We start from the raw sequence: 22,180 nt of genomic DNA, 5'->3' as shown, positions 1-22,180 counted from the left end.
CTCGAATACTACGTTTCTGAGGGTCTCACTAAGATCCTGAGGCTGGCCTCGAACTTGCAATCCTTCTCCCTCAGTTCCCTGAGTTGGTGGCAGTACAGTTTTGTGCCACTGCACCTGGCTGCTATTTACTGTTTATCTGTGTTTGCACATGTGATTACACAACATAGGTGTGGAAGTAACTTCTTATTGAGTGTAGTCATTATTCCTGGAGAGGGAAATGAAAGAAGAGAGAGGTCACACAGCATTCAGGACATCCGTGGCGTGACATTTCTTTCTATAAAAAGACAATTACAGGTGGGCGTGATGGTATTTGCCTGTATCCCAATGGCTCAGGAGGCTGAGGTAGGAGGATCACAAGTTTAGGTTCAAAGCCAGCCTCAGTAACTTAGTGAAATCCTAACAACTTAGCAAGACCCTGTCTCAAAATTTTTAAAAAGGCAGGGGGTGGGGGCAGGGCAGGGTGGGGGGGGGGGTGTATCTCAGTGGTTAAATGCCCCTGAGTTCAATCCCTGTTGACAAAAAGAAAAACAACAGCAACAAAAAGGTTATACCTGGACGTGGTGACTAACACCTGTAATCCCAGCAACTCAGGAGCAGAGGGATTGCACGTTCTAAGCCAGCCTCACTTTTTGAGACCCTGAGCAACTTAGCAAAACCCTGTCTGGAAATAAAACATAAAAAGGGCTGGGGATGTAGCTCAGTGGTTAAGTTCCCCTGGGTTCAATCCCTGGCACATAATTTTTATTTATTTATTTATTTTAAAATATTATATATATTAAAAAACATATGTATATAAAAATAGACAATTATGTTAAATATATGAGCCACATTTATAAAAACTACTTATCTCTTATAGGTTTCCTCTAGTCGACCAGACCTTTCTGGCTTTGACGAAGATGACAAGGTATGCATCTATGGGCATTGCTGGGTCACTAGCAGGATCCAAGCTCTTGAGAACATAACTGGTATTTATACTTTCTGATTATGTCCTCAAGAAATCCAGAATCTATTCCTCAGAGGTAGCCCACTCCTAAGAAGTTGAAATCGGGTGGATAAGCTCAAACAACATGTAAGTTTTCTCCCTTAGTACACCACTTAGTACACTTAGTGCACCTTGAGTCTCAGGTATACATGAAGTCAGCACACCACCTAGTTTGCCTGGTTCAGTGCTAACTTGGGCTACTACCAGGCAGAATTGTCAATGGAACCATTTTACTCTCAAGTAGTGTATGGATCGTCCTTGCACTGTCCAGTCACCACAGATGTAGGCCAGACTGATAGAAAGGGCTGCCTCTGAGAGGGAGGAATGGGACCACCAAGGGGTTCACAAGTGGATGTCACTGTGTTTGTAAGTCTTAAGGAAATACGATAAAATTAACATGTTTCACTCTGGGGATAACTTGGGTTTGATGGTGTTTGTTATATTGAGCACTTCTATCTCTGTTTGAAATACGTCATAATAAAAGAGCACATAACTGCCATTAAACATAGGAGAAACTCAAATCTAGGCTTCTTTCTCCTTTTGGAGTGACTGACTCACAGTGAGCCTGTACTTTTACCTTGTAGGGTTGGCCAGAGAGCCAGTTAGACATGTCTGACTACAGCTCCAGTTACCAAGATGTGGCGTGCTACGGAACTTTACCCAGGGATTCGCCTCGGAGGAGCAAAGAAGGTAGTGGTCGTATGGTTTTGCGGTGACATTTCTTTTTAATTACTTGGGAATAGCATACACAGTCTTCCACGGCTATCACGTAATGACATACAAAGCTTAGATTCTTTTTTTTTTTAAAGAGAGAGAAAGAGAGAATTTTTTAATATTTATTTTTTTAGTTATCGGCAGACACAACATCTTTGTTTGTATGTGGTGCTGAGGATCAAACCCGGGCCGCACGCATGCCAGGCGAGCGCGCTACCACTTGAGCCACATCCCCAGCCCCAAGCTTAGATTCTTGTCAGCTAGATGAACCAAAGTGTGCTCGTGGATTGAAGCCATCTGTCCTCTTACTGGATTTCCATTTTTCTTTCCATTCATCAAATAATAATAGTGGTATGCTTTTTGTGTGTTGCATATCACTTCAGATTTTCCTTTTTTTTTTTTTGTGATACTGGGGATTGACTCTGATTAGGGAAGCTGTCTACCGCTGAGCTGTAGCTCAATAATTTCTACTTTTTTTTTTCCTTTATTTATTTTGGTACTGGGGATTAAACCCAGGAGAGTGTAACCATTGAACCACATCCCTGGCCTTTTTAATTTTGGGGGACAGGGTCTCACTAAGTTGCTTAAGGCCTCACTAAATTTCTGTGGCTTACTTTGAACTTGTGATCTTCTTGCCTCAGCCTCACAAGTCACTCAGATTGCAGGTGTGTGCCACTCTGCCTGGTTATTCTTTGAATTTTTTATTATTTCTTTTTTATTTTGAGGCAGGGTCTTGCTGAGTTGCCCAGGATGGCCTCAAATTTGCAGTTCTACTATCTCAGCCTCCCAAATAGCTGGGCTTATAGGCATGTGCCACCACTCCTGGCTTCTTAGTTTTCAAGACATCATGTCCTGAATTTGAAGTACATACACAGATCTTATTACATTATTCTCTACAAAAAGAACATGCACCCCTGTCATATATATTTTTGTTCCTAAAGGAATTGTGTATATGTGTTACTTGGGACTGTACCCAGTGGCACTCTACCACTGAACTACATCCCCAGCCCTTTTTATTTTTAGATAGGATCTTGCTAAATTGCCTAGGCTGGCCTCAAAGTTGTAATCCTCCTGCCTAAGCCTCCTGAATAGCTGAGGTTACGGGTGTATACCACTATGCTTGAATCAAAGGAGTTCTTGTTTTTATTTTATTATATGTATGTATGTATATATATATTTTCCAGGACTGGGCTCAAACCTGGGCTTCATACATTCTAGGCAAGCTTTCTACCACTGAGCTACATTACCAACTTAAAGGAGTTTTTAAGAGAATGTGATTGGGCTGGGCACAATGGGACATGCCTCTAATCCTTGAGAGCCCTTGGAGCCTGGTATTGTGGCTCACCAGTAGAGCGCTTGCCTAGCTTGGGCGGGACCCGGGTTCGATCTTCAGCAGCACATAAAAATAAAGGCATTGTGTTGAGTCCAGCTACACATAAAAAGTAAATATTTTAAAAAAAGAAAAGAGAGGCCTTGGTAACTTAATAAGACCCTGTTTCAAAATAAAAATTAAAAAAAGAAGTTCTGGGGATGTGTGTAGCTCAATCGTAGGACACTTACCTAGCATGCTCGAGGCCCTGGATTCCATCCCCAGCACAAAAGAAGGGGCGTGGATTATGTCTGATTCCTAAAGTCCAAAAATGATACCAGAAGTCAATTTGATCAGTGACAATATATTACCTACACTTCTAGTCTTCCCAGTGCCTTAAAGAAAATAGTGTTCTCTGGAAATATCAATTCATCTGTTACCTTATAGTTTATATTTTACTTACTAAGTGTCATTATACTAAGAATTGGGAAGAAATTATAGAAGGGGGAAAGAGGCTGCGAACAAGGTAACATGAGAGAGCAAGCAAGAGTTATCTGTCTTTAGCGGTATGGAGCTGGGTAGCCTGAGGCCGAAAGGGACAGGCAGTCCACCTTCACCGAGCACAGTCATTCATTGAGCATACTTATTGAACCTCTATTCGCTCTCTAAAAATGTAACCATGGGGCTGGGGCTGGGGCTCAGTGGTAGAGCGCTTGCCTAGCATGTGTGAGGCACTGGTTCGATTCCCAGCACCATATAAAAATAAAAATAAACAAAGATATTTTAAAAATGTAACCATGGAAATAAGATATATAACAAGTAAAACATTCAGTTAGTTGTAAATGAACATGATACCTCTATTTTATTTATCTTTATGTGGTGCTGAGGATCGAACCCAGGGTCTCACACATGTGAGACGAACGCTCTACCACTGAGCCAGAACCCCAGCCCAAATTTTGGATATATATTTTTTAAATTTTTAAAAATTTTTTAGTTGTAAATGGACACAATACCTTTATTTTATTTATATGTGGTGCTGAGGATCGAACTCAGGGCCTTGCACATGGTAGGTGAGTGCTCTACCACTGAGCCACAACCCCAGCCTCAAATTTTGGATATTTTTAAAGTATGAAAATATCTTTCTTCTTTCCTCTATTTGACTGATCATTCATCTATCTATAACATTTTAGATGGAAAAACATTTCCCCCAGAATTTTGAAGTAATCAATCCATTGTGTTTTTATTCATTCTCACCCTTCAAACTTCTACTAAATTGCCAATATGGTAGTGAAGAAATGGTAACTCCTCTGTAATTTGCATTTTTGAGTGAATTATATAGTCTATATATTGGCTGTCCCCTGTGGATAGCTTCTGTTTTTATCTTGTATCAGTCTTGAAGAATGTCCTTGAACTTTATTTACATATCCTTTATAAAGAGAGACAATTCCATAAACCATTAATATTTATTGTAGAATTTATGTGTTGTTTTCTGGGGAAAACAGAGATCGAGGTTTATATTGCCTCGCATTTGACATCATTAGACAGTTCTGCTCAATCTCCCCCATTTTTTAATTGATTGGTTATTATTTTTTTGTTTTTAAAAATTAGGGTAAAATTTTATATACATTTCACTGTTTCAAGTATGTAATTCTGGGACTTTTGAGAAACTGATATACAGTTGTGCAATCAAGTTGTGCAACAATCACAGCCAAGATATAGAAGAGTGCCATCAGCCCAAAAAACTCCTGCCCCTCTGTGGCCAACTGTCCTCCTAACCCATACTTTGTGGTAGTCACTGATCTGGTTTTTTGTTCTTATTGTTTTGCCTTATAAGAACGTCAAATAAATGGAATCATAGACTATGTAGCATTCCAAGTCAAGGCTTCTTTTACTTAATATAATGCTTTTGAAATTCATCCATATTGTTGCAGTTATCAGTTATTTATTCCTTTTTATTGCTGAATTATATTCAATTGTTTGGATGGTTGTTTATCCATTTCCCAATTGAGGGACATTTATGTTGTTTCCTGTTTGGGACAGTTATGAATAAAGACATTTAAACATCAAAAAAAATAAATAAATAAATAAATAAATAAAGTGCAAATGTGCATGTACAGATGACAAGGGCCTGAGGACTCAAAGGTGGGAAGTCCATGAGCTGAGATTGTTCTGCTCAGTGGTACTTAAAGCCGGGTCATGGAAAGAAGGCAGAGCATTTGTTTCCAATTTCTCTCGCACTGCCCAGCCCTTTGGTAACTCTGTGATTTTATAGATTTATCCCTGTTCTTGCCTATGTCCATGTTAATGCCCGACCAAATAGTCACGTCTTCTTGTCGTCATTATACCATGTGGTCCTCTGGCGAGGTTTTCGCCTCCCTTCCTGGGTGCCTGTGAACACACCCTGTGGCTGTAAACTCATGTCATTTGTCTTCCGCAGGTTGTGCCTCGGAGAATCCTCATGCCTTAACAGTGAGCCCTTTTAAAGCATTCTCTCCTCAGCCACCAAAGTTTTTCAAGCCCCTGATGCCTGTCAAAGAGGAGCATAAAAAAAGGACGGCTCTTGAAGCAAGACCTCTTCTAAGCCAGGAGGTAAATGCTTGACTTGTCTGTACCGTGCAAATCAGAGTGGTGTCACCCCGTCTCAGGGAACGGCAGTTTGCATTCACAAGTCGGACGCTGCATGTGGACACGCATGGGTTATTTCTCAGTGGATCTGTTCTTAGGTACTTCTTTCTCAAACACACAGGCTGTGGTAGGATATTTTTTTCAATTGTTAATTGTTGTGGTTTTACATCTCTGTGTTGATGGCTTTTCCAAGTAATTTTCATCTTTCAAGTGAGAAAAAGATGTCCCCTAGGCCTTTTGAAAATATTAAAAGCTTTTACTTATTCAGTTTTTAATAAAACTAATGGTGCTTTCTGCCACTGAATCTGTGTAGTCCTGTCAGATTTCACCAGTAGTTTAACTCTGCAGAATCGGCTGCTGCGTTGCTCACATGTAATCTAGGCGTTGGCATTGCTTTTCTAACGTGCATGTACTCACTATGTATTTCGCTGTCATCGTCCTTTGTGTGTGATGCGTCTGTGTGTCTTAACCTTTGCAGAGCATGCCTCCATCTCAGGCACTTAACCCTGGCTGCATTGTCCCCCCTGGAAGCAATGGCAGCAGCATGCCCGTAGATCACCATAGCAAACGTGAGAAGAAGATTGTAAGTTCTGGAACCATTTCTGTCATATTGCCTAGTGGTGGGTGTAAAGCCCTTTCACAGATCGTCTTCCAAAAGCTTTCTAAGAAATTAAGACGTGATAAATCTTTGGTGTTTTTCCTTTTATTTATTTATTTTTTAAGTGGTCCTTGGTAATGAAATTTTGTGTACTTGTGCACATGACCTATTCTTTTTTTCTAAGTTTTCCTTCTATTTTATTTATTTCTTTTTGCTTTGGATAGGTTTGCTTTAAAAATGGGAGAAAGATGCCTTTGATGATTCTGGTCTTTACTTAAAAAAAAAAAAAAGTAATAGTGATCACTTTAATTAAAATCGAAATCTTTTTAATGTGCCTGTACGTATTACCCAGATCCTGAAGTTAATCTACCTAGAGGAATTGCACTTACTTGGAGTAAGTAACCATGCATTTAGCCGTGGGTGTGTTTGGAAGCTTCTTTGTGTGGCCTGAGCTCCTGCCAAGGTGATTCTGTAGTTTGTAGCTGCTCTGTGATCCCTCATCCGCCCGTACGCATCATCCTCATCGCTCTTGCGCAAGTAGCCTTTGTTAATTAGCTGGCAGAATATGGTCTAACCCCCTTGCTCTCAGCCTTGCTTTCAAGATGGCTTACCTATGTTTACCACAGGTAGGTTGAAACTCTTGCTACCGAACCTCATTCCCCAGCCATTGATTTTAAAATTATGCATTTGAGAGAATTTTTTTTTTTTAAATGGTGCCCTACCAGACACTTCAGATTCTAAATTACTACCCTCAATTAAAAATATTTGAAAACCCGTATATTCTGAAGTCTGGAAAGAATTCCCTAATTCTGTCCCAGCTTCCTCTCTCCCGTGGCTTCCCAGACTTGAGAGGAGTAAAGCCAGCTGGGGGCAGGAGAGGCTGTGCTGCTGATGGCTGCATGTGATCCGCTTTGCAGGGCCGAGTGGGGGGGCGGGTTGTCTCCTCTCCCAGCTATTCCACTTCAGGTCCATTCCAAAGCCTCATTGGTGTGATCCTTTAATAGTTCCAAAATATGCTGCTAAAGCACCCTGCAGAAGTAACCCCAGCTTGACCTGGGCATGCAGCCGGCCACTCCTTGCTTGCTTGAATCTGAGGAAATGACTTCCTCATTCCTCATAAGGAAAGAAGAAATGCACCCTTTTCCCTTCATTTCTGTTGGCCGCCTCTGTCCCTCTATCCCAAAGATCCTCTCCTAGTTCCTTATGGAGAAAAGGACACATAGCAGCAGCTGCTCCTTCATCTCTGCAAATTTTAATGAATTCTCCAGCCACTTTCCTGGCCACCCCCTGCCCAATTAATAAGGGCTAAAAGGGCCACATGGCTGTGCTGTTTCCCCTCGGACTCTCTGGCGCCCTGTCTGCATGGACCTTTATGGACATCACTGGAGTGCACAGGCACAAAATTCAAACCTATGGTGATGCTCCGCTGTGGTACAATACCATCAAGTGATTGTTGAATGAGCCTCTAGAACTGCCCCACAGGCGGTTTTGCTGTTTGTTGCTTGCCTCAGTTATTTTATTTGCTTTGTTTTAAATATCTTAAAACCATTCAGCTGGGAGAGCGTGGGACAGAACCAGATTCTCTCGACCCAGGAAATCTCGAGCAGCGATTAGACTCTGACCGAATGCACTCTGAAGTGTGCCACACTGGTCGAATGGGGCCATTTTCCTGCCAGGTTCTGATGACAGCTACTCTAGTGTCATCTCTTGAGGCTACTGCCCAGTTTTTTCAAGATAGTAGTTTTCCAGGATATTTTGATAGAACTTCAGTATGTGGCTTGTTTGATCAGAGGTTTTAGTTTCTCTTTGGGAAACTTTAATTTTATTCCTCTTATCTGCCTTTGATCCTACTTCACTTTCTTTTCTCTTCCACTCTTGAAAAATCAGAGCGTGAATCATGGTTCAGACTGATGGAGGAAAATTGCAGTTATTCTTGAAAAGTACTATCAAAACAATATTCCTGTTATTGTTTTTTAAACCCACTGAATTACCAAAGTAATTTCTGTAATTCAGAAAATATAATGAAACTGTGGTATATATTGCTGTGCTTCACATTTAAAGCCACACTTTGTTATCTCATCAATTTGGGAAGATATACAGGTGTTTATCCTATTTTGTATAAATTAAGATAAAGGCAATAGAGTAACCATATGACCCATCTCTGAGGCCTTGTATGGACAAGATGTGGTTTATTTCTTTCATTTATAAGAAGAAACAAAGATCTAGAATTATTAAGCGAGTTGCCCAAGGTCTACAGCTAATGATAGTGTAAGACAAAGAACCCCTCATCCTTCAGCAAGATTGGGCTGACTGCATTGATTCCGCATGCTCCCCAGAGTGCAGTTTGATAGCCAGCCGGCCAGCCCACAGTACCATGGACAGAAGTATTGAGAGCCCTTGGCGGATACAATCCTGAAAGCCGACTGTCCAGAGGCCTGCACAGGCTTGATTACAGTAGGAGTGGAAGTCACACTCATCGAGTGAGACTCGTTGCAAAGAGTCACTGTTTTAATGTGGGTTGTGATCCCTTTTTAAAATCAAGGTGTTTTGTCTATAGGGTAAATATGAGCTGCCTAAGTTAAATCGCAAAAATCAAATCATGGAAGACTGTAGCTATAGAGAAGCTTGAGAACTTGACTTCATGCTCCACTTTTAGGTAGGGTTTTCATCCTTTTTGCCCTTAAGACACTGTAGGAAGGTGCTTAGTGTAGTCTCCTGTAAGATACAATGATAACAATGAGTCTTCTGGTATGAAAAGTCCATTTAACCAAATTCCCTCAACATTCATTTTAAGCTATTGAAGTCCTCTTATTTTTTTTCTTCCTTGAAGATAATAATTCCGTAACCTTTCAGTCTCCTTTATGTTTAGAAAGTGTTTAATCTCCACTCAGCTTTCTTTTCCTGGAATAAGTTGTCCCTGCTCCTTTAGTTGTCCCTCTGGGACACTGGGGCCCTTTCCCTCCCTAAGTATATAACTGCAGACTGCTTCCTCTTTGAACTTAAATCTCTTTAGATTCTTTGGTTTTACTAAGATCATGCAAGATCCTTTAGGAAGAAATTTTCATCTTTGTGAGTCTGATAAATTGATACCTATTTCTACTTGTTAAACTCATGGTTGCATATTTCATTCAGCAGAATTGTATTTTAGGATAACGTGCCTTTCCTAGACTTGAGAAGAAATAACCTCCAGGCATAAAACGGGCCCCAAGTTACTCATTCTCATCTACAAATTAGTTTTTCTTTGCAAGAGATAATCTTTTTAGTAATTAATTGCATCAGGTACTTTAGGGCTTGGAGGATTGTGTTTCTGTGCCAGCTGAGATTAAAGGAGGTATAAGAGACAAACACTTGAAATTCAATTTTGAGTCTAAACCTGACAAGCAGAGATGTCAAGATCATTGTATTGTCATGAGCAACTAATAAAAAAAAAAAAATACAGGCAGAGCCTTCTGAGTCACACGATTCCGTCCAATCTTTGATCCTTTGCCAATATTCTCCCCTAAATAATTCTCCAATCCACACACTTTACCAGTGCTATTTAACTTAGAAAACAGTTAAAGATAAGATGCTGAGAACTTAGTGTTGCCAAGGTTTTTGTTTTGCTGATTTCAGAAACTTTATGACTGCTGTTTGATATTTACTTTTTAATGGCCAAGGAATTAAGGCTACTGATTTCTTTAGCTAATTTATAGTCAAAAACTTTTCATTTTCTTTTTCTTTTCTTTTCTTTTCTTTTTTTTTTTTTTGGTGCTAGAGATTAAACTTTGGGCCTTGTACATCTAGGCACATGCTCTACCACTAAGCTGCACCCCCAACCCTCAAATACATTTTAAATACTGTTCTAAAAGCTAAATGAAGGGTGAGGGTGTAGTTCAGTGGTAGAGCACTTGCCTAGCATGTGTGCAGCCCCTGGGTTCAATCCCCAGCACTGCAATAAAGTAAAGTAAAATAAATAAAAATGAATAAATAAAAACTAAATTATTTTTTAAACTAAGAGCATTGAAGAGTACTGAACTATTTTTGAGGTGTCTAGCATCTTCTGTGATACAAAAGAAAATATTACCATGAAATTCAACAGAGGAAATTTCCGTTCATTTGTGAACCACCTGCCACGGTACAATGATCTATCTTTCTTGCACATTCTTAGATAAGCCTTTTTCTCTGCCTCTGTCTCTCTTTTGAGCTCTCTCTTAAAATGCAACCTTAATGATTAAAGCTGATATTTGGTTGTAGGTTTTTACAGTCACCTTGTTGTTATAACAGAGATTTCTTTGTTTTTTTTTTTTTTTTTCTTTTTTATTACTGGGGATTGAACCCAGGTTCATTATACCACTGAGCCACATTCCCAGTTCTCTTTGGTTTTTGAGACAGGGTCTCACCAGGTTGCTCAAGGTCTCCGTAAGTGGTTGAGGCTGGCCTTGAACTTACAATCCTTCCTCAGCCTCCTGAGTCACTGGAATTATAAATTTGTGCCACCACACCTGGCAGACAGACATTTAAAATCTCTTATTAGGGCTAGAGTTGTAGCTTAATGGTAGAGTGCTTGCCTAGCACATATGAGGCACTGGGTTCAAGCCTCAGCACTACATAAAAAAATAAATAAATAAAGGCATTGTGTCCGTATACAACTAAAAAATATATTTAAAAAAATAAAATATCTTGTTAAACCAGATGACCAATGTAAAAAAGCTACCTATTTTTAAGGTTTATAAGTTCTATTTTGAATGAAATTTTCATTCATCCAAGCAGAGTTCAGGATTGTTCCAAGGGCAAGGACCAAAGTCATTGCTCTCTGGAGGAGGGAACACCATTGGTGCTCCCAAATCCTCAGGACAATGACGGGCACATAGTGGGTGCTCAATGAATATTTCTTGAATGAAAATAACTTTTTGAAAGCACTATTTGTAGTGTCATCAGTTGCTTATGAGGTTAATCAAAAAGGACTAGATAATATATTATTTCATTTGAATATGAAATTAGAATGTGTTTTACAACATTTTCTATCTATCAAATTATGCATTTATGAAATTATGCATTTATGTCTTGGGAGTATATTTCCCATGTGTGAGGCCCTGGGTTTCATCCCCAGCACCATCCAAAAATTAAAAGTCATTCATCTGGAGAGAGTCTGGGGAGATGATAACACCCACTTTTCCATATTTGCAAAACAAATCTTCATTAAAACTACTTAATGAAGGAGATTTTCATCTAAACCTCAGTATCTATCCTCCTTGTTTTCTAGCCCAATCCTCCATCTGGGCTTCTCAGTGATCCTAGAAAACTGTAATTGATTGTTCGTATTCTAGAATATTATACTATATAGTGGATATTATACTATTTAGTGGAATACTGCATGTTTTTGCTCTTGGGGGGTCTCTATTTTACTGCCCTCTCTCCCTATAAAATAGCTCAGATTTTCACAAATGACTTGAGCCACCTGTACCTGGCTTCTCAAGGTAAGATTCTAAGGCCCAAGGAAGGAGCAGCTTTTCCCTCTGGCTTTCCCTCTGCTGGTTTAATGAGAAAAAGAGGAAACATCACATCTGCTATTAATCACGTGTAACTAATTAAAGGTCCACTGCCCTCGGTCCCATCCCTTAATCCAGGGAAGGAAAGATCTCTAAGTAGCATTGGGTGAGTAGGAAAAAAATAAATGGCTTCCTACTAAGTGATCATGGGTTCATAGGTCTCTGAGAATAATATACTTTTGTGTACAATAAGTGACAAGATTTGACCCACTTGGAAAGAAGGAAGAAAATATAAAATAAAACAGAACTGAAAATGGGACAGGGGGCCTTTAGTAGTGCTAAGCTTGTCTTGATGCTGCAGAGCTGCGGGGTGAGCTGCTGACTCTCGTTTCTGCAGGACTCCGAGGAGGAGGAGAACGAGCTGGAAGCTATGAGCAGACAGCTGATGAACTCCCAGCCTTACGTCCCTGTGGAGTTTGCCGACTTCAGTGTTTACAATGCCAGCTTGGAGAACCGGGAATGGTTTTCTTCTAAAGGAGATCTGACAAACTCACGGGTCTTGGAGAAAGAGGTGTCTCATAGCCCTACCACCAGCAGTATTACCAGTGGCTACTTCTCCCACAGTGCCTCCAATGCCACCCTGTCGGACATGGTGGTCCCTACTAGTGACAGCTCAGACCAGCTAGCCGTTCAGACCAAGGATCCAGACTCCAGTGAACATTCCGGACTGTCACTTGGGCACGATTCCAGACTACCCTCAAACAGAGAGTTGCCAGAAGGAGAAGGAGGCTTGGGAAAGGAGAAGACGAACATGGTGCCACTCAAGGAACACAGTGCCTTAGCCAAAGCGAGCGCCCCCGAGAAAAGCTCCAGACTGCTGTGTAGGACTGGTTCATGGTCAGAGCCTGATGCCTGTCCCAGCAAAAACGGCCAAGCAGCCAAGGAATTCTGCCCAAGGGAGGTGACAGTTGAACACACCACAAACATCCTCGAGGATCATTCTTTCACAGAGTTCATGGGTGCGTCCGATGGAAGAGACTTTGACGGTTTGACACATTCTTCTGCTGCAGAGGCCTCCAACAGGAGGAACCTACCAAATAAAACAGACAGTAAGAGTGTCCCAGAGGGGCCACGGGATACTGGCCAGCCGAATTCCAAGTTAGAGAATGACCAGGTAATATATTCCAGAGGCAGCCTTTTGGGTCCTGTGCTAGGGTGAGCAGGGCGGATATTACATAGATTGTACACAGAGCTCCAGAGGCCCTTCATTGCAGGGACAGGGTGGGAAAGAGTCATCCTGATATTTCCAACAGGGAAGGGCCCACCGGGGAGCAGCCTCTCAACCTGTCCTGCTCACTCTGTGTGTCAGAGCAGGTTGGCTTTGGGAACCAGAGTGAAACCATGAGATACATAGGACCAGTGGGATTTTATTTTATTTTATTCTATTTTACTAGCGTATGGGTTGGTGTTGAATTGAGCACCCAGGTGGATAAGGATCAATTCACCTCATATTCTTTCCCTGAGATGTTTAGCTATTGGCTCTTCAAAGTTATCTGGTAGCATCTATCCTATTTCATCGAATCTATGATTCCTTTGATTATTATATGATCTATTATTTTATATGTCATTAAGAAGGGAAAACAGCCAGGTGCGGTGGCACTTACCTATAATCCCAGCAGCTTGGGAGGCTGAGGCAGGAGGATCGCAAGTTCAAATCCAGCCTCAGTAACTTAATGGGGCACTTAGCAACTCAGCAAGACTGAATTTTAGTTTGAGCAAAACAACTCAGCACTTAGCAACTCAGTCTCTAAATAAAATATTTTAAAAGGCTGCAGATGTGGCTCAGTGGTTAAATACTCCTGGGTTCAATCCCCGATATCAAAAAAAGAAAGAAAGAAAGAAAAATAAACAGCCAGGTGCCAAGGTGCATACCTGTAATCCCTGCTACTTGGGGAATCACAAGTTTGAGGCCAGCCTGTCTCAAACTAAAATGAAAAGGGCAAGGGATGTAGTTAAGTTGAAGATGCCTATTTAACATGCCTATTTCCATCTCCAGCATCACAAAAAAAGAAATAACTATCAGCAATTGCAAGACACACCCCAATTTTAGACATGTCATAGTGGAGGGGGAAACATAGGTGGTGAAGAGTTGATAAAGTACAGTAATCTGGTACCCTTACGGGACTGTGCTTCATGGGGAAATAAGGCAGACTTCCTGAGCAATTAAAGTTTGGGTGGAACAAAATAGATATTTGCTAAGGAAAACATAACAAATTACATAAACAAGAGATCATCAGCCTGTAAGTGTTGTATTCCCAAGTACCACCACTTCCTCCCATTCATGTAACTTTTGGTAGGGGGCCACTGGGGATTGAACTCAGGGGTGCTTGACCACTGAGCTACATCCCAGCCCTTTTTATTTTTTTAGTTTGAGAAAAGATCTTGCTAAGTTGCTGAGGCTCATCTCAAACTATGATCCTCCCGTTTTAGTCTCCCAAATTGCTGGGATTATAGGCATGTGCCACCACGCCAGGTTTATTCTCATAACATTTTTGGCCCCATACCCCTGTGAGCTAAGAAGGAGCCCTGGCGGTACACAGAGTCACTCACACCCTCAGAAGCCTGGGGAGAAGGTGCCATTCCAACGAGGCGGCTCTTCTCCCCAGTCTTCCCCCTGCTTTCTGTACCAGCCCTTTGCATTTCAGAGTGCAGTCATTTACCCATAAATAAACTGCGAAAGTGACCTTTTGCAATAAGAAAAAGGCTTCTTTCCCCCATATGATAATAGGGGCTATGGCCCAGTGGTGGAGTGGGCGCTTAACATGCATGGGGCCCTGGTTCCATCCCCAGCTCCAAGAGAACAGAGTCCCTCCTTGCTGGTATCTGTTCTTGCCACCAAACTGAGCATTTGTTGAAAAATCCTCCACTTCCTGCAAACTGACCTTGAAGCGGGATCAGCATGGATGACCTGCTTCCCCTTTGCATTCAGAAGGCCAGGTCAGAGCCTTTCAAATCCCAGGAGTCCCTCAGTACCAAGACTTTGCTTCCGTGTGGTAAAGCTGGTAAGGTGAGAGGCGGTCAGGTGTCTAAGGTCTGCACGGTGAGCAGTGTGGCCCTAAAGCAGAAGGGAGGGGCCTACAGCCCCCTCAAGGGCTTGTTGCCTAGATTATTTAGAACCTGACAAGCAGGAAAGGTCTCACGAAAGGTCCCAGAATAGCAAGTGGCAGAATGCTTGCTTGGTGTGTGCAAGGCCCTGGATTCCATTCCCTTTCTTTGAAAAGAAAAAGAAAAAAAAAGTTGAATCTACAGAAATGTTTGTTGCCTCCGAATAATGGGAGGATGGAGATTCTTCTCCCCTAGGCATTGCCTTAGTGCTTGGTAGGTCTCTCGGCTGTCTGGCTGTTGTTTGCAGGGGTGAAGATTAAACGCAGGGCCTCTGGGTGGGGCGCTGAGCAAGCGCTGTACCACTGCTGCACCTCCAGCCCATGTTGGTTTCAATAAGTTGTTTAGGAAGTTTTAGTGTCTATTTGAGAACTTTTTCTGTGTTAAAATTCTACTTCATTTCTAACCCCGAAATGACTTAGAACGTGGATCAGAGACAACTCTTTTAGATTTTAATTTTTTTGCTGCCTTTGCTTTGCCTTGAGGTTTTACCTCAAGGTTTGGCTTCTGCCTTGCATGGTGTGAATTCCAGAAATGGGTTCCATAAGAAACCCAACCCAGGGCTGGGGTTGTAGCTCAGTGGCAGAGCGCTTACCTAGCATGTGTGAGGCACTGGGTTGGATCCTTAGCACCACATAAAAATAAACAAAACAAAGGCATGATGTCCATCAACAACTACAAAAAAAAAAAAAAAAAAAAAACCCAAATTTAAAATCCCTTACAGGTGGGCCCTGTGGGGAGGTAGACAGGTGGGGACAAGGAGCCTGGACTCACCAGCCTCTGCATTCCAGGGCACCGGGGCTGCACGGTGAGAGGCAGCCAGCGCATCCTCTGCTGGCCCCAGCTCGGCAGCTCTGCTCACCTGGTGGCCATGGAAAGCACCAGCCCATCTTAAGACCCGCTGCAGCGCTGCCGACCTCAGACCAGCGTGGGGACCCTCATGCTTTCCCCTCCCCAGCAGGAGAATCAGCACTTTGTCCCTCGGGTGAATCCTCGCCTCTGCTTTCTCCAGAGAGCAAGAGAACTGAACTCCTGGAATAACTAAGTGACAGTATTTTTGTTTGCACTTCCTACACATCCCACTGTGTAGAACCTCTACAGAGTCAAACAAACTGTATTCTTGTACAGTTTTAATCAGTTCTTAAGGTAGAATCTGGAGTCAAGCTCTAATGTGTTTTGTTTTATAAATAATATATATTATGTATATGAAATGTGTATCTATAGTATGTCTGTTCAGAGACAGACAAGGCTGCACAGTAAAAGGCAGATCCAGGTGACGTGTAGAAAATCGAAAGGTACTGGACTTTGTTACAAAGCAACTCGGGCCATCGCTTCTCCATGAGCAGATGAAAAAGATTTTATTGCCTAAGAAAGAGGTTGCAAATCCCTCTTTACAGAAAAGGTTGCAGATTGCTGTTCTTTATAACCAAAGAACCTACACGGGACAGCACGTCTTTGCTGTCCCCTCTTGTTTTGTGTGAGCGTATACGTTTGACTGCAAGTTTGGTGCCATATTTCCCTTGGCTACCAAGCCACCGTGCTGCCCTTCTCTGTCCTCTGTTTCACAAGCACACTGAGGAATCTCACAGCTGTATTCTTTGGTCTTCCACCGGCCTGACACCTGCTGACCTGACATTGTATGATAACCTTGACAAGGCCTGGGGCCTGGCTCCAGCCCAGCTTCCTACACAGTGACCGGTGGTGTCCAGTGGTGGGGCCAGCCAGACAGGTGGGATGCAGAGAGCAGTGTTAATGTCAGCCAACAAAGGGCGGACTGCGAGTTGGGGTGGGGGCTGGGGAAGGGTGCTGATGTGGGGTTTTGCGGGTTGGTCGGGGATTGGTAGATTTCATTGTGGTGTGGTTTTGCTGCTGCTGTTTTGTTTGATTCTGAAAAATGCTGAAGAGGCGGACTGAGCTATATATGAATTTCACCGGTTCACGTGACACCGTGTCTGCAGGAGACGGCTGAATACGGACGACCCTGCTGTCGTGTCTTCACTTGTAAAATTCTCCTGCAAATGGAGATGTTGTACAATATGTGTGTGGAGTTTTACAGGAGTAGCCTACGTCCCTGTGCCGGAGACGCCTGCACCGCTGGTCCGGCTGCCCAGCTGTCTACGGGTGGTGAAAGGAGGCGTGAGACCGTGCGCATCCCGCTCTACCTTTCTCCTTCAAGTTCGTAGCATTGGGAAATGAGGAGACATTGGAGACTTTATTGAAAAGCTGCTGTTCATGATTTTTGTGTATAGTGAGCTGACTGTAGTATTTTACTATTGTCTGTTTTAAAGGAAGAAAAACTGTAATTTATATCCCCTTTCGACTTTATTGTATTTAATTGGTACAGATTTGTTGTGTGTGTTTTAGAATACAAACTGTCTAATTCAGATTTTAAAACGTCTGTTGTTGGTCTTTCATAATCCTGCCCTTCGTTTCTGATCCACTTTACGTATTTGCATATATGTATGTCACTGGAGCAGTGAACAGTGTCACATTTGTGGGGGTTACTGAAGGCTGGTCACTGCTCCAGCATTGGATATCTATTATCATTTAATCTGAGAGTAATCACAGCCGCTGTTGTCTTTAAGGGTCTGACAAATAGAAAGCTGACCCAGGACTTGGTGATGGAGTCCTGGCAAAGCCGGGAGGCAGCCCACACTTCCCTCAGCCTCCCTCTGTGCTGCTTGGTGACGTACTTGGATGGAGGGCTGGGCAGCTTCAGAGGGCAGGAGGTGTCACAACTCCCTGGCTGACCAGCACTCTGGTGTGGGGGGGAGGGGAGTTCTGGAGTGGGTAGGACGTGGGTTACCATGCTCAGCAATGCCTAGGCAAACCCTCACAGCAAGTAGCAGTGCCCCCTCGCCCACACACACACACACTTGGAAATGGTGGCTAAAGATGGCTTACTATGAGAGTTTTGTTAAAAACGATATTATTACAGAATGTTTTCAGGAAAATCTCAGCTGTTCACAAGAGCCTTTCTGAAGTCACCAAGAGTTAGATCTATACAGTGCTTTATAGAGACTTCTAGGAGGAAATAGAGAGGGGGAGAAAAAACTCAGAACTTACTCAAATTTTATAGTCTAGATTCAGCAAGAGAGAAACTCAACTATTTAACAGTTAAGCCAATGGTAGAAACTGGAAATACTGTTCAAGACAAAAATGAACAAATCTGCCAGGCTTACTGGTGCACACCTATAAATACCTGCGACTCAGGAGGCTGAGGTAGGAGGATTTCAAGTTCTAGACCAGTCTCAGCAATTTAGCCAGGCCGTAAGCAACTGGAAATGTGGCTTAGTGGTAAAGCGCCTCTGCGCCCAATCCCTGGTACCAAAACAACAAGAACAAATTAACATTCCCCTTGCTGGTGTGAGATCAGTGGTACTTGGGACATTGGCATTGTCACTTGTTATGATTATAAGAGAACGAATTGGTTTGGGGACACAGTCTATTGAATATATCAGTACAGGCATGTGTTGAACAGTTAATTTCCTAAGTCCAGTGTTACCAGTGTCGTCATATTTGTGTACGGTCATTTGGACACATTTTCTCATAACAGAAATATAGCTTGTGTCTCTATGGCACTGACTTATGGTAGGAAAACTTTACAAAAATACCTTTAGGGTTAGGTAAGGGCAACACAGTATCTTCTACTAAATTATACCGCCCCAGCCAATTTAAGTTACAATAGTCAAGCCTTGGAACTACGCTGGAAAGGGAGACAACTAATTACATGATTAAGCTTTATTTTAAAAAGTAAAGCTTTCTGGTTACATAATGAGAGTCTTGGAGGAAAGTGGAATTGATGAAGATTTTTTGCCCTCTTCTTTCTGGACCAACAGCTAACAGAAAAGCATGCTGCTGGCCCAGTCATGTCGAAAGCTTTCCGTACTCAGCCTTGATCTCCTACAGTGACAGCAGTGCCCGTGTTTTCCTGAGCCTACCTCCCAAGTTAAAAAACAGGAACGGAAGGCCTGTCTATGGTCTGTGGCAGGTGTCTGGGGTTTTCTGTCCTCGCAGAAAGGCTCCAAGGCCAGCGGCTTCCCACCAGACATCCGGGAGGGATCTGTGGCCTCTCGCTGGTGGGGCAGTGGGACCTAGATGGCCCCATGGAAGGCGAGAAGACGCCGAAGGGGAGCTCTGTCCTTCCGAGAGCAGGAGCCAGGGCTGAGGGGAGCAAAAGCAAACCCCAAAGTCTAAATGTAATGAGGTTGTCTTTTATTCTTTCTTTCTTTTTTTTTTTCTTTTTTTTGGTGCCAAGGATTGAACCCAGGGGTGCTTACCCACTGAGCCACATCCCCAGCCCTTTTTTATATTTTATTTTGAAACAAGGTCTCACTAACTTGCTTGGAACCTTGTTAAGTTGCTGAGGCTGGCTTTGAACCCACAGTCCTCCTGCCTCAGGTGCTGGGATTCCAGGTGTGTGCCACTGTGCCCAGCCCAGTTTGTCTTTAATCCCAGAGGGGAGGAAGAGAGAAGTATCGATTTGCTCCTTGTTTCCTGGACACACAGTGCATGCATAAAGCTGAAATGAAACACCTTGGTTTTTCTCTTTCCAACATTCTGGGACATGCACCCGCCTCTGTATTCTGTTTCCCGTCTGGGAGGCCCCCGGTGCCTGCACACTGCTCTCACACTGAGAAGACTAGCTCAAGAAGATGCACGGGGTGTCTTAAACCCTGTATCTGAACAGTGAATCATGTACAAAGAAACAGGTAAGCATTGTAGGACAATGAAGATGGTACAAAGAAACAGGTAAGTGTTGAAATTGGAGTCTCTGGAAGAAGACTAGCAAAATCTGAGCCAACTTGACCCTTTCATAATATCTAAAATGCTTTGAACTATGTAGTTTTTAAAATTGGTGTTTATAACAGCTGTAAGCAGTTACTTGGGGCCTTCATCTCCTAAATGTCTGCGTGAGTCAAATCATGGAGATGTCCTTAAGTTTCTTTATTAGTTTGTCTTTTCCTAATCCAGCAGGAAGTTTTGGGGCTATCACAGCACAGTAGATCAATTTTCCTAAGAGTTTTTGTCAAGAAAAACACTTTTGAACAAAAAGCCACAGCTCTGTGTGATTGATTAATCGCCCTTGTTGAATCAGCATAATCTACCTAGTGTGTGGTTAACCACAAATAAAACAAGCCTCCTCCAAACACTAGAGTTAAAATACTTAGGTGCAGCCGCTGCCAACAAGAGAGCATTTTACTGAGAATGAGAACATAAGGTCTTCCTTCGTACCACAGGCACTCAGGGTGATTTTGATGATGGTGGAGGATGTCAGCATGCCTACGTTTTTCAAGCTAGTCCTTACATATATAGTGGCATGTATTTGTAAGAAGGGCAGTTATCTGACACACATAATAGATTACGCTTACCCTTGGCAGCTTAAAACAACATTCATCATCTCACACAATTGCTATGGGTCTCAAATTCGGGCTTGGGCAGGTCTGAATAGTTCTGGCTCTACTCTCTTAGGCGTTTCCAGTCACCTACAGCCCTGGCTTGATGGACTGGGGGATCCACTCTTCAGGAAGCTGGTGCTTCTTCCTTGCAGTGTAGACCTCTCTATACTGCTTGCATGTCCTCACAGCATAGCTATGGGCTTCCCTGAGGTCAGTGGTTCAAGAGAGAAGACAGAAGCCATAGCGCCTCTCCTGACTTGGGCTCAGAAGCCAACTTCTACCACGCTATATTCTTTTGAAGTGGGATACTAAGAAGTGAAGGATGATCAGGCTTCCCCCCCCCGCCCTTTTTTTTTTTTGTTACCAGGATTGAACCCAGGGGTGCTTTACCACTGAGCCACACCCCCAGTCCTTTTTATTTTTATTTTGAGACATGGTCTTGCTGATTTGCTTAGGGCCTCACTAAGTTGCTGAGGCTGGCCTCAAACTTGTGATCCTCCTACCTCAGCTTCCCAGGCTGCTGGGATTATAGACATGCACCACTGGGCCCAGCTACGCTCTTCTATTTGAGAAGAGAACTATAAACAGATTTTAGACATGCTTCAAAACCACCACAACTAGTTAGAAGTTGTACAGCAGAAGCCAGGGCTCAAAGCAAAGCTAACTGGAACCTTAAGTGAACACAGGAATCCAATTCCTGATGTAATGCTCTCATTCATGAAGAGGAATGTAACAAGGAAAGCTGCATCCCATGGACAGCAAAGGAGATAGCAATAAAAGGGAAAATGTGAGGATTATTTGAATATATGAGATTGTCAATGATCAGACTGCTAAAGTATTCCTGGTGGAAGCAAATGATCAGACACTATAAATTTTGCTTTTACTTATAGTTGTATTTTCTCATCTGATTCTTTTTGGATCTGCTTCATTAGAGGCACAAGTACATAAATATATTTGATGGCTTTGTTCAATGCAGGAAATCCAAGCACATCCTTACTTATGAAGACAAGTAATAGTAACGATGACTTTAGGAATAAAACTTCCACCAAAGACAAATTCCTTAGAGAAGCCTTTCCTTGATCCCTTAGACCAGGATGGCTCCTGCTCTTGCTCATGGTCACGGTGTGCTATAGCTCTGGTTTATACCACTGGACGTGATATAATGAAATAATGGCATTTTTTTTTCTGGTTTCCTCCCTCACAGAGCAAGGCTATGGTATTTTCCAACCCTGAACTCCAACTGCATAGTGCAGGGCTGGATACGTAGTGGGTTTCCAGAAGCCTGCTAAAGGGGTGAGCTATGTGGGGAGAGCTGTACATCAGACCCAGAACTTGACCTGGAAGACCTAAGGCTTTTTCCTAACAAGAATCCAGGAGTATGGACCGGCTTTACAGTAGTGTTGATGTTTACAGAATACTCTCCAAGTGCTCCATTCCTCTCCTTTCCATTAAAAACATGATTTAGCCAGGACAGTGATATGTGGCTGTAATCCCAGTGACTTGTGAAACTCAGGTGGGAGGATCACCAAGTTGGTGGCCAGCCTCAGCAACTCAGCCAGGCCCTAAGCAACTCAGCAAGACACTGATGTGGCTAGGAAGGTGGTCAATGATTAAGCACCCCTGGTTTCAATCCCCAGGACCCTCCAAACAACAAAAAGACATGATACCTATACATACACACATATATGATTGAACTTAATAGTTGGTTTGGATTTCTTCAGTTACCTAATTCCCTTTTCTGTTTCAGGATCCCATTCAGGATATTATGTTATATTTTGTTGTACTGTTTTTTTGTTTGTTCTTTTTGTTTTGTTTTGCTTTTGCATCAAGGATGAAATCCAGGGGTGCTTAACCACTGAACTGCATCCCTTTTTTATTTTTTTATTTTGAGACAGGGTCCCACTAAGTTGCTGAGGCTGGCCT

The 22,180-nt window shown here is 42.6% G+C and overlaps 1 protein-coding gene across 1 annotated transcript in view; it reads left to right on the top strand.

Annotated features, from left to right (window-relative positions):
• Positions 1–15,571, top strand: part of Kif13a (kinesin family member 13A) — a 178,209-nt gene extending 162,638 nt beyond the window's left edge. Inside the window, 6 exon segments of the mRNA XM_046453375.2 lie at positions 857–904; positions 1,567–1,672; positions 5,443–5,594; positions 6,109–6,213; positions 12,094–12,876; positions 12,878–15,571. Coding sequence (XP_046309331.1) covers positions 857–904; positions 1,567–1,672; positions 5,443–5,594; positions 6,109–6,213; positions 12,094–12,876; positions 12,878–12,910 — 1,227 coding nt within the window. The 3' untranslated portion in view covers positions 12,911–15,571.
• The last annotated feature ends 6,609 nt before the right edge of the window (positions 15,572–22,180 follow it).

This window comes from Marmota monax, unplaced genomic scaffold (assembly GCF_021218885.2).
Source record: "Marmota monax isolate L192 unplaced genomic scaffold, Marmota_monax_Labrador192_F-V1.1 WCK01_AAM20220418_F8-fsc00029, whole genome shotgun sequence".
NCBI classification, from domain to species: domain Eukaryota; kingdom Metazoa; phylum Chordata; class Mammalia; order Rodentia; family Sciuridae; genus Marmota; species Marmota monax.
This window is presented reverse-complemented; position numbering and strand designations above follow the sequence as displayed.